At 35.1% G+C, this 13,593-nt stretch overlaps 1 protein-coding gene across 3 annotated transcripts in view; it reads left to right on the top strand.

Moving 5' to 3' along the window:
- The window catches only part of LOC126297651 (proto-oncogene tyrosine-protein kinase ROS), a 514,014-nt gene that overhangs the window by 420,216 nt on the left and 80,205 nt on the right, over positions 1 to 13,593 (top strand). For all 3 annotated transcript variants that reach the window (XM_049988732.1, XM_049988734.1, XM_049988733.1), the window contains exons 26-28: positions 3,273 to 3,420; positions 12,054 to 12,301; positions 12,490 to 12,638. In XM_049988732.1, the coding sequence (XP_049844689.1) occupies positions 3,273 to 3,420; positions 12,054 to 12,301; positions 12,490 to 12,638 (545 nt within the window). The remainder of the gene's footprint in view (positions 1 to 3,272; positions 3,421 to 12,053; positions 12,302 to 12,489; positions 12,639 to 13,593) is intronic.

Genomic DNA, 13,593 nt, shown 5'->3' with positions numbered 1-13,593 from the left:
ACAGTGCAGTTGCAGGCACAAGTGTTTTGTTACACACCATTCATTATACAGTTTTGAACATGAGGCTCCACTGCAGGTGACTCCTGCATGTTCCTATGTTGACCCCATGACATTGTCAACTAAGATTGCAGTGAGCGATGGATAATTTAGATTGGACTTTGGATCAATGGAAATGTGTTGCACAGACAAATGAATTGCATGTTGCAGAAGGTCGATGGTTGTGTCCGAATACACCATCATGCAGATGAACAGTTGCTCAAACAATGCACTGTTTCACAGATACAGGCTGCTGGGGACAATATTACACTATGAGGACATTCATCTGTGCATGTTTTGGACTTGTGGTAGTAATCCAAGGCAGCAGGACATGACGTCTTTCCCATCAGTGGAAGCATCTCCCACCAAGGTAACTGCCCATATTACAAGGCAAAATTGTGCTATAATGGCTTGTGCAACATTAAAGTGAAGTCATGTTGGTGCCTTGGTCACAAAATTTGCCTAATCTGAACTTGATGGAGCACATCTGGGATGATAGCAGGCATCAGCTTCTTCACCAAAAACTGTCATCCTGTAATTTAGAGGAATTGCATCACCTGTCCATAGACATTTAATGCCACATACCTCCAGAAAGTTACTATCAACTTGTCCAATCCAAAGAGGAACCAACTTGCAGGTGATCGTAATGTTTTTGTTCATAAGTGTGTTTTCACCTTCATCCATAATGCATCCCCCCCCCTCCCCAAATATATAGTCCAGTGATCAATGTAGCCATGTCACAAGCAAAGATTTCTGTTTTACTCCAAAAATCCTTCCTGAATTTTGCTTGCTAGGAATTTAGTCTCATTAGATAAACTGATAAACTGCTTGTGCAAAGAAATGATGTAGAAATGTTGTGTGTACTAAATGATAAATCTGACAATAGATGAAAATAACTCAGAAGTGGTTTGTGTCCCCCTCTCAGTTAATAGTCACTGAACACTTGCAGATTTAATTTAGTGCATTCAGAATACAGTGTAATTTGAGAAACATACAGATAATTTGTTGACACATGCACAGATTATTTGGAGATTAGGAAACAGGGTTGTCTTCATTTTCACATTATATCTGTGGCTATAATGGAAATATTGAAAGCTATTGCTTTAATAATATATACCTTTCATCACACACTTTACAGTGAACCATCAAATTTGGGTATGTGGAATTGACAGAAAATGCTCTAAAGAAATTAACAGAAAATACTGTAATGAGCCACTGTGGTTACTATGTCATATTGCATGTAAATACAAAACTGGCATTCTTAAACACCATAAAATGAAGTGAATATGGACAATGCTTATCAATAATGACCATACATATGAAAAGAAATTGATTCTTATGAATGATAGTAGCACTTGTCCAGTTCTTATTTAATTGCTGGTATCAATGAGATTTGTATATTTATTCCGCCAGAAACAGAACTGAAAATAAATATTTGTTATCAAGATTAAGCTGCAAATGATTATGTTCACTGATTCACAAGGAAGGAAACATTTACTAGCAGAAAATTATGTAAAAGAAACAGCAGCTCATCTTTGCATATATTTAGGTGTTTAGACACATTTGCACTAAAGACCTAGATGTTTAATGACAAAAACAAATCATATCTTCATCGTCATCATCATGAACATATTACTTAAAGTTTGCAGTGCCAAAAAGTATACATATTACTTAAATGAGCTTTATTCTACAGATCAGGTACCAGTACATGATAAGACACAAATTAAGATGGCAGAACTGTTGATTTTATCTTTGACTCTGAGGGTTCAGCTCTATATTTTATGAAGCCCCCACATGAAGAAATCAAAGCCTAAAAATTGTAATAGCCTCATGTTTGGCTTTATAAATCTTTATTTCCAATCCAAATTTTGTCAGACATTGGTGATGTAAAAATAAAGAAGCTGGCACACTTTGCTTACTTTCATTCCTCTGTCTCATGTGACACAATTTTTTGGGGTAACTTATCACCAATGCAAATTTTTTTTTTTTGACTGAAGCAAGCACAATGGATTATTTATGATTTGAATGCAAGAATGTACTGCAGAAACTTGTTGAGAGAACTGCTTGTCCTCAGTACTGCTTCTCACTGTCTTTGTCTATTAATGAAATTTATAGTAAATAATATAACTCTCTTTCACGCTTAGTTCACATAATCAGTACCGTGTATAAGAACAATATACATAAAGACCAAAAACTGTGTACTTTGGTCAAAAAATTGTCCATTATTCAGGAGCAAACGTTTTCAATAGCTTTCCAGAAACAATAACAAGTTTGGCTACTAATGAAGTATAGTTTAAGAGGAGCATTCCACTCCATGGACTTGTTTATCAACCAATCAATTTCCAAATTATTAAGAATATCACATAACATGAATCAGACTTCTGCACCTCTTCAGTGGCATATTGTGATATGTGTAAGCAAGCACTGTTATTTTCACAATGCTGGGATATGATAAACAAGAAATTATCTCTTTATTTTAGTATGTGTGCATTTAAATGCCTGTGGTAAGTTTTGTAATAATTTCCAATTGAAAACTTTACAACTTTTGAGACCATTTCAGTTAGAATCTCTGAAAGGAACAATTGCACGAGTTTTTTTTTAAATATACATTTTTAGATTTTCTTACATGTTCAACAGTCACAAGGATTTCTGAATAATAGGCCCACAGACTGACAATATAGCTGATCTGATGTAAATCATTTTGTAATGCAGAATTATTTAGCCCCCCCCCCCCTTTTTTTTTTTTTTTTTTTTTTTTTTTTAAGTGCAGATTTTATGTGCGGAAATAGGAGAGAATGTTGCTGGTTGTCAGTCATGTTTGGGAAAGGGGGAGGGGGCAAATATTTGAAGGATAATGTAGTAATATGGTCTCCAAAGGCAGGATTAGGCTGCTGCACAAATGTTATGAAGTTGTTGCCTGCTTAGAGTATGGAATCAGTTGTAGTAATATTTCCTAGAGAAACATGAAGTTTGTGGCACAAATTGAGGTATATACTATAGACTAAAGGAGCAAAATACTAATTATTCTGAGACAGATGTAATTTTCTTTTATACATGAAGTGTGGTTTACATTTACAGTGTGTCTTACTGTCATATAAGACTGTTAATAATTATATTTGTTGTAAAGCTGTCAAAATTACACTTCTTAGTTTTGTATATCTTTTTATAATATATATAATCTAATTTTTTGAGAATTGCTATGTTACTAAATATGAGGTAACTTGATTTAATTACAGGTCACTTTTAACAGAATAATAACAATTTCAAATCTGAAGCCATACTCCAAATATGTTTTTATATTAGAACTGAAGAACTACTACAGTGAAATGGAAGGAGTTAATCATATAGTAGGTGCACCAAAAGAACTGAGAACAGCTGCAGGTGGTAAGTTGGCAAAAATTCTGTTTATGTTGTTTATTGACATTTTGAGTTTCTTCTTAATTACAGGATGTAGCTTTTTTTATCAAATATTAAAACAAGGGGTTCCTGAAGAAGCCAATCAGATTGTATATCTAGACCAATGTTTGAGCTTCACATTTAAGAACAGAAAAGATATGTTTTAATTTTATGAAATTTAGAATGGTCTTAGAAAGTAACCAAACAGTCTTCTTTATGTTATCAAGGACATTATAATAGCTAAATTCTCATTGGTACAGAATTCATCCTAAAGGTAGAGCTGCAGGATAAATTCACTTACAACTGAAACAGCTATTAGTTGAACAATGTACTGCAGTTTGGACAATTTTTTAGATATTAAAAAACACTTGTTTATTATCTTTGATAATAAAGTCAGAAGCATCATATTTAAAAAGGATGAACTTTCCATATCCATACAGGAAAATGATATGGCAGATAGAATGACAGTAGATTTGTTGTACTTACTCAACATCACATGGAAACCACTGAAATTTGCACACATATGTGTTGATGCCTTTGTACTTACCCAAAAATCACATGGGAACCACTGAAATTGCACACATATTTGTTGATGCCTTTGTGAGTGGTTATTATTTCGTAATAATAGCCTGTCTAAGAATGTGGTTGGTTCTCCAGTATGGTTGTCTGACCCATCATTGGCTGGATAACAGGCACAGGAAAGGAAGTAAGAACGTGTTAAATAACTGGGCTAGCAGTTCATAAAATCTGTGTGTCACACTACTTTGTGATGCATACTCACATTGACACTTATACAAACAGATGCAAATTCAAAACACAAAGGCATGTCTTGGTGATTTTTTGATGTGATACTTTGTTCAAATCCTAAGGCTGTCTGTCAGTTCCACTAATTTCACCAAAACCTGACCACAATAGTTGGCAATTATGATGTCCATATTTGCATTCTGGCTGCTTTTCATGAAATCATGAATTTGTGCTCTGTAACCAGAGGATGCTCTCTTGGGATGAGCAGTCATGTATTCTGGCCAACAGGCATATGTCAACTCATTTCAGGTGAAGTGGCTGATCATATGCAATAAAAGTAGGGTTCCATTTAAGGACACCAATGAAATGAACTCACATAATATAAAAATTGCAACACCATACAGAACAATAGTGATGTTGGCTCATAAAGACATGTCTCTACAGCCAGTGTTGTAGTTAGTTAGTTAGTTAGTTATATTACTTGTTCCATGGATCATGAACACGATTCTTTCGTAATGATGTGGAACCTGTCAAAGTACAAAAGATTCATTTATCCCAAATAATCTTTGTTAGTCTTATATACGGTACAATTGTTAATACTTACTGTATTTCTTTAGCCTATGTCTAAAAATTCATCTATGGAGTAGAAGGAGTTGTCATTCAGGAATTCCCTCAACTTACTTTTGAATGCTGATTGGTTGTCTGTCAGACTTTTGATATTGTTTGGCAAGTGACCAAAAATCTTTGTGGCAGTATAATTCACCCCCTTTTGTGCCAATGTCAAATTCAATGAGCGGTAGTGAAGGTCACCCTGTCTCCTAGTATTGTAGCTGTGGACTGTGCTATTAATTCTGAAGTGATCTGGGTTACTAACAACAAATTTCATTAGGCTGTATATATATTGTGAAGCTACTGGCAATATCCCTAATTCTTTAAATAATTGTCTACAAGATGATCTTGGTTGAGCCCCAGACATTATTCTGATAACACGTTTTTGTGCAATAAATACATTCTTTCTTAGTGATGAATTGCCCCAAAAGATGATTCCGTAAGAGAGCAACGAATGAAAATATGCATGGTAAGCTAACTTACTGATATGCTTGTCTCCAAAATTTGCAATGACACTAATAGCATAGGTAGCTGAGCTCAATCGTTTCAGTAGATTGTCAATGTGTGTCTTCCAGTTTAAATTCTGATCAATACAGACACCCAGAAATTTTGAACAATCTGCTTTAGCTAAAGATTTTCCCCCACACTCTATATTTATTTCCGGTGTTATGCCTTTCCCTGTACTGAACTGTATGTACAGTGTTTTTTCAAAGTTCAATGAAAGTCCATTTGCGGAAAACCACCTAATAACTCTTTGAAAAACATTATTTGCATTTTCCTCAGCTGATTCTTGCTTTTTAGGCTTGATTACAATACTTGTGTCATCTTCAAAGAGAACCAAGTTTGCATCTTCATGAATATAATTAGGCAAGTCATTAACATATATTAAAAACAATAACGGCCCCAAGACAGAACCCTGTGGTACCCCATTCTTGATACATCCCCAGTCTGAATAATCTGATGCCCTTTGTGTACTATGTGGGTTTACTGTTTCAACCTTCTGCATTCTACCAGTTAAATATGAAGTGAACCATCTGTGTACTGAACCATTCATTCCATAGTACTTCAGCTTATCTAAGAGGATTTCATGATCCACACAATCAAAAGCCTTAGAGAGATCACAGAAAATCCCAATTGGTGATGTTCTACTATCCAGAGCATTTAAAATTTGATCAGTGAAAGCATGTATAGCACTATCTGTTGAAACACCTTTCTGAAAACCGAACTGACATTTTGTTAAAACGTTATTCCCACTGATGTGTGAAGTTACTCTTGAGTACATTACTTTTTCAAACACTTTTGAGAAGGATGTCAGAAGTGAAATAGGATGATAATTGTTGACGTCTGCCTTGTCACCTTTTTTATACAAAGGTTTAACTATGGCATATTTCAATCTGTCAGGAAATATTCCCTGATTCAATGAGCTATTACATATGTGGCTAAGAACTCGACTTATCAGGTGTGGACAAGATTTTAGTATTCTATTGGAGATACCATCAGTTCCACGTGAGTTTTTATTCTTAAGTGAATTTATTATTTTCTTAATTTGAGACGGTGAGGTGGGTAGGATTTCAATTTCATTTGTTTGCACCGGGAATGCCTCTTTCATATAGAGTTCTGCCCTATCTGGTGAGCAGCTAGTGCCTATATTTTCCACTACATTTATGAAATGATTATTAAAAATATTTTCAACCTGTGATTTTTCATTTATAAGCTTTTCATTGTGCTTAACAGTAATACTGTTGTCCTGTGACCTTGGTTGCCCTGTTTCCCTTTTAACGATATTCCATATTGTTTTAACTTTGTCATCAGAGGTGCTATTCTCAGACTTGATACACATACTTCTGGATTTTTTTATAACTTTCTCTTCTACTGAACAAGTGCTCACAGCTCTTAAGACATGCATTTTACAACCCAAGTTTACTGGACTTTTTTTTCTTGCTTTGGTCCATACTACCTCCTCCCAAAATATGGACAACAAAGAGCTTGCAGTAGAAGAGATGTATTTCACAGCATTGAGGAAGAACAAATGCTCATAAGTCTTGAGGTATATATTTTAGATCCCATTTTTACCAGACACTATTTCTTGTTTTGGTGTAAGGAACCTGTCCTAGGGTTTTCTAAAAGCATTTTTCAAAAACTTCATTGTGCTTAACAGTAATACTGTTGTCCTGTGACCTTGGTTGCCCTGTTTCCCTTTTAACGATATTCCATATTGTTTTAACTTTGTCATCAGAGGTGCTATTCTCAGACTTGATACACATACTTCTGGATTTTTTTATAACTTTCCTTAGTATATTACAATACTTCTTATAATGGTTGAGCTTTTCTTCATCTCGACTTATTCTAGTGTCATGGTATAGTTCCCATTTCCGGCTACAAGAAATTTTAATCCCTTTAGTCAGCCATGTTTTTTTATCAAGTTTATTTGAGTTATGATTCACTAATTTCTTAGGAAAACTGCTTTCAAATATACCCACAAGTTTATCATGGAATAAGTTAAATTTAACATTTGCATCAGGTTCCCGATAAACATCCTCCCAGTCTACCCGTTTTAAGTAGTGACTATACCACAACAATGAAGTGTGTTTTATACAAGTTTTTGAAAAATGCTTTTAGAAAACCCTAGGACAGGTTCCTTACACCAAAACAAGAAATAGTGTCTGGTAAATATGGGATCTAAAATATATACCTCAAGACTTATGAGCATTTGTTCTTCCTCAATGCTGTGAAATACATCTCTTTTACTGCAAGCTCTTTGTTGTCCATATTTTGGGAGGAGGTAGTATGGACCAAAGCAAGAAAAAAAGTCCAGTAAACTTGGGTTGTAAAATGCATGTCTTAAGAGCTGTGAGCACTTGTTCAGTAGAAGAGATGTGTTTCACTGTACTGAAAAGGAACATGTGCTCATTGTGGTTACCACCTAGATCACACTGGCACCTGGATGTATGTTAGGTCAACAGGATACGAGATGCAGTACTGTCATGTATTAATTCAACTAGCCCACACTTATGCAAGATGGCTAAATTTCATCACCAGTGACTTTGCTTGGAAATCTGTAACATGTTATGTTATATAATCCTGCAGTAGATTGGTTTTTCTCTAATTGTGTGATGATTTATATGCTTGTTAACTTTGCTCCACTCATGGAACACAGTATGTCGTACAGGTACATAGCTGGCTATGTAAAGGGATGATGTATTGAATGTGTTCATGATGTCAGCATTAAAGTGACTGCATATTTTTTGGTGTACTTGTGGGTGTTACTACTCATAGCTTTTAAGGTATGAAGTTTGAAGCCCATGTTTACTGGATATTTTTTCCTCATTTCTGTCTCTACTACATCCTGCCAATACATGGAGAGCAAAGAGTTTGTAGTAGAAGAGATGTGTTTCACAGTATTGAAGATGAATAAGTGCTCATTGCTATTAAGACATACATTTTAGAGCCCATATTTACTAGACCTTTTTTGTTTTGGTGTAAGGAGCCTGTCCCCAAAGTTGGTAAAACTATTTTGAAACACCATGTATATGCTGCCATCTCATGGCATGCATAATTCAAACATTGCTGTATTGCATGTAAATCTTTATTTGCTGTACATCAGTTCTGGTTATTGATATTTCCAAGCCTTTCCAGTCACCTCTCACTATCAATCAGCATGACATTAATACTAATAATAAAAGTGGTTTATAGTGTGCACAGCTCTTGTGACAGCAGTGCAACCACTGATTTTCTGTTTGAAACTGATTGAAAGATAACTAAATATTTGTTGAGAAATATGAGGGTGGTTTAATTATTTTGGTAAAAAAGGAAGAAAAAATGTTTGTTTCATAAACAACTCACCTTACTTCTCGTCAAATAGTCTCCTTTGTGGGATATACACTTGGTGCAGTGATCCTCCAGCTTTTTCATTGCATCAGAAAAGTCGGTTCTATCAAACTCTGCAAAATGCTCATTAACTGCAACTCTGACTTCCTCATTTGATGAAATTTCTTCCCAGCAAACCAGAGTTTCAAGTTTGAGAACAGGAATAAGTCACTTGGCGCTAATTCTGGTGAATAGAGTGGATGAGGAATCAATTCAAAGCTCAATTCATGCACTTATGCTGTTATTATCACTGATGTGTGGGATGCTGCATTATCCTGGTGTAAGAGCATTTTCTTGCGTGCCAACATACCATCTACCAAATGGTCTTTGCCTTCTTCAGTGCACTTTCACCAGCCTTTTGTCTAATTTTTTGACTGCCATGTTGTCTCTGGTGTGTAATGATGGACATTGTGATGAAACGTGCCGGATGCACTTGTGGTCAACTGTGAACAATCACAGTGCCCACCTTGCACTCAGCTTCTACGTAGCCAATTCTCTGTGCAGTTCATGTTATGTACTCACACAGTTGAGATGCCTAAAATGTCAGCAAGCCCATAAATTTTTATTTGGTGGTCTTTCATTACCATATGATGGATTTTTTCAGTGGTTTCCATTGTGGTAGTCTCCGTTGGATGGCCAGAGCGTGCTTTGTTTCTGGTACTTGTCTGACCACTTTTAAATTCATTAATCCAAAAGTAAATGGTCTTTACTGATGGTTTGGAGTCCATGTAAACTTCATCCAACTCTGTTTTGATATGTGCAGCAGTCCAGCCCTTCAAATGAAAATGTTGTAGAACAGCACTGGTTTTCTCCATTTTCAATCACTGTCCCATTCAGATGGCAGTCAACAATGAAATGTACACTGTAAATTATCAAAATTCTTTATACAGTACTTGGAATAATTAAGCTTACCAACCATGAAGTTGCAACAAACATGTTCCATTCTTTCAGGAAATTTACCAGACTTACCGAACCTTCCAAACTGGTATCAAGTGTTTACACATAATTATGAAATTAGTTTTATTTCTACTGTTGCAAAAATATGTAATACTGATACAGTGTTCCAAACACACACACTCTTTTTTTTTTACATCATGCACCTTAAAGTTAAGTATGACAATTGACAGCTCTGTGGGTGACAGACAGGCTTAGACATTTTTGCAGAAAACTGGACCATAGTTAGGAATGGGTCCTGTCTTATACTGATATATTTTGAAAAGTGATGCAGATTTAATTAGACTTTTAAAATGAGAAAAGAGAAGAAGTAGTATACTATGACTGCAGCTTAAGAAACCTTTTACAGTGGTGAACTTAAAACTGCAGTGATCTGTCCATAATAATTTTCTGTGTTAAATTTGTATAAAATGCATTCCACAGATGGTACAATTCTTGCTCTGCAGTTGAAATACATTAATCAAATCAGATTGAATTTGAAGTATATGGATGTATTTGTCAGTGTGAGTTCAAGAAGTGGCTGACAGTGATGCAGAATTTTTATGACTTAACCAAGAATTGTGAAGGGATTTGTTCTCACAAAACAGAAGAAAAGTGTGATGTGTGGAAACTGTAAAATTTTCCTTTTCCATTTCGCCAGACTTTGATGTGTCTGCCACAAGATTTCCTCAACTAAACATAGCTCTTTTCATATGTAGTGCAAAGCTTCCAGATGATTATTGAAAACAAACAAATAAGATAAGTAGCAATCTACCATCTAGCTGATTATGGGCATTATTGTGTATGACTGGGTGTGTGGGAAAATGTGCTCTTCAGTTATCTTTGTATGTTTTTCATCTTTGAATGAAAGCAGTCTTTTACCCTACATTTCATTTTCAAAATTAGGCCGATCTACAATTTACACACAAGATTCCCCAAACCAGCAGTTTTATTTTTTATATATGTAACAACCACTTTAGTTCACTGTTTTATCTTTATCTAACATGGTAATTTTATTTTTGGACTTTTCTTTTGGAGGTAATTATTAATTAAATGTGACAATATTAACCCATTGACAAATTCTTCTGGAATATAACTATCTTAAGTATCATCAGCACCAGCAGATTTGCTGTTTGCAACATTAACTGCTTCAGTTATTCCTAACCATATGTATACAAAGCCATGAACTGAGATTTCTCTTGAAAGAATGCTGTTCCACCTGGCTGCAGTTCTCTCATCATGCTCACTACCTACCTAAACAACCGATAGTGATATGCGGAGGTGTTCAACTTGTCATAAATGCCAAGCCCAAAAAACCATGGTTATCACAATTTTTAAGTATTTTCTATGTGTATCATCTGCATTCTAAGTTGTATTAACAACTAGTTGCAAAAGAAGTACATCAGGTTTCAATATGACATGATTGTCCAATCCCTTATTAGATGATTGTTTGAACACCCAGATTGTGTTCCTGTTTTCAGTAGTCAGAGCAAAGAAAACTTTTCTGAAGTGGCAGTAAATGTTACAACTTTCCTCTTAATTTATGTAACATGCCATGCTGGATGATGAGTGTCCAAAAAAAAAAAAAAAAATCAAATAAGTACAATCAGCAAATTTGTAGGTTGTAAATGGATAGAGATTAAGGTATTTTTATACATGTAGTTAGGTAGTGATGTCATATAGGTCAGTGCCTATAAGTACAAAACTAAACCACAGCTTATATATCTGTTTGTTTATCAACAATGAGATATAACTATAAAATATCAAACAGTATTTATGGATAAGGAGGCACCTTTTGAATGTCTCGTATTTGAAACAGATGGTGCCCACTGATGCTCATTTACAAATTGTATTGTTAAAGCACCTTGACATATATACATTTTTTAAAATGAAAAAAAAATACATTTTTACAAAGATTCTTGATCACAAAAATCTTCAGACTGCTGTTTAGTGTAGAAATAGAGGGTTATAAATATGAAAGCAAAGATCTCCAGGTTCCCTAAATAGCCAATACACCTTTCCTCTTCCCAGGTTTGACTTTTTAATATTATTAATGAGCACTAAACATACCAACATAGAACAACAGCAGAGGGAATTACTGCCTCTGTGCTTTCCATTTGCCTGGGATCCCCACTGGTACAAATCCGATCAGGCCAGGAGGCCAACTGATTTAGTGATCAACAAAGAAAAAGTTTTGTATCTGTAAAACACTAAAAGTTGTTGATTTGTCTTTCATTGTAAGTTTTTTGAGTAACCTTATATTTTTGCTGCCCACCTTTGCAGAATAAATACTTTATTGATTCTTGCTGCATCTCTCCAGAAAATTATCCAATGGGACTACAGGGAACAAAAGAAATCTCTTTTTTTCACCAATTCAGCACAATGAGTTGTATATTGAAGTTTCTTCAAAGTAAAAAGCATAGAAATAAAAATTTTGCAAGAAATACATCATTATTTTAAATTTTCAGCTCCATCTCCACCACAGAATGTTACAGTCATTGTTATAAATCCAACAAAGGTTAAGGTGCAATGGCTATCACCAAAAGAACTGAATGGCCAGTATGTTTTGTATGAACTGCACTGGCGAACAGAAGGTATGGTCGCAGGAGTCCGACCCAAAGCACAACCAGTTCGTGGAAATAAACAGCATGAGTCAACAGAATTTCATTCAGCTGATTTAGCTTCACTTTTACCAGGACACAGTTACATTGTTTGGGTAAAATATGTTTTATTCATTGGATTTCATGTTAACAGTATTGTTGAACGTCATCTTCTTAATTACATATTGATCACATTAATTGTATTAGTTTATTGTGCATCGTCTTAAAGTGTTATCCATATTAAACTGAGGTGTACGTTTTTCTCATCTTTAACAACTCACCTGTTGGGGTCACATTACCACAGGTTCGTGCTTACTCAACAAGTGCGCTGTCATACAGTGAGAGTGATACCACAGAAGTGAGAATGTTCCCAGAACCTGACAATATTACACTTATTGATCGAAGTCCGTATCATCTGAACTTATCATGGAGTTCCACAAGTGATATCACCAGGTAAGATTTATTCCCATGGCAGTTTACTTATAGTTTCTGTTAAACTTCTTCTCTTTTTTCTTTTATGTTAAAAGGCTAAAATGTGAAATGTGAATGGCATTAAAATTTACTTTGAACCTGTCTAAATAATTGTGGAAGCAATATAATTGCAGTAGAAAGGTAATTGTAAACAACAAACCAAATATCGCAAGAATACTGAGCTTTCGGTGGTAAAAGATGCAACATCTACTGTAACACTGCCTTCTATTGCTACTGTTTGAACTAAGATTTTGTTGTAAGCTAGGGATTTGTTTCTTGTTTAAAGAATATATTAACCTTTCCATGTAGTGTCATATGATTAGATGGAAGAAATTTTCATGGCAATTTGCTGACACCTTTGTAAATTACTTAACAAATTATGTAACAACACACCATGCCACTTTATATGACACCAAGTAATAAATATTTATAGCTTCCAAAATCCCTGTACGAAGTATTAAATGTGTGAAGATGTATCTCAACATGGATGTGGAATGTTATATATTCAAAGTATAAAGAAAAATGAGTATTCTATACTTCATAAAAGCTGTACATAATACACTACTAGCCATTAAAATTGCTACACCACGAAGATGACGTGCTACAGACGCAAAATTTAACCAACAGGAAGAAGATGCTGTGATATGAAAATGATTAGCTTTTCAGAGCATTCACACAAGGGTAGAGCCACAGGTCATTGCAAGACAACAACCATCTGCACGGACAGTTTGACGACATTTGCAGCAGCATGCACTGTCAGCTCGGAGACCATGGCTGGGGTTACCCTTGACGCTGCATCACAGACAGAAGCGCCTGCGATGGTGTACTCAATAATGAACTTGACTGCACGAATGGCAAAACGTCATTTTTTCAGATGAATCCAGGTTCTGTTTACAGTATCATGATGGTCGCATCTGTGTTTGGCGACATCATAGTA

This window comes from Schistocerca gregaria, chromosome X (genome assembly GCF_023897955.1).
Source record: "Schistocerca gregaria isolate iqSchGreg1 chromosome X, iqSchGreg1.2, whole genome shotgun sequence".
NCBI classification, from domain to species: Eukaryota; Metazoa; Arthropoda; class Insecta; order Orthoptera; family Acrididae; genus Schistocerca; species Schistocerca gregaria.
The sequence above is the reverse complement of the archived record's forward strand: the minus strand, read 5'-3'. Positions and strand labels throughout refer to the sequence as shown.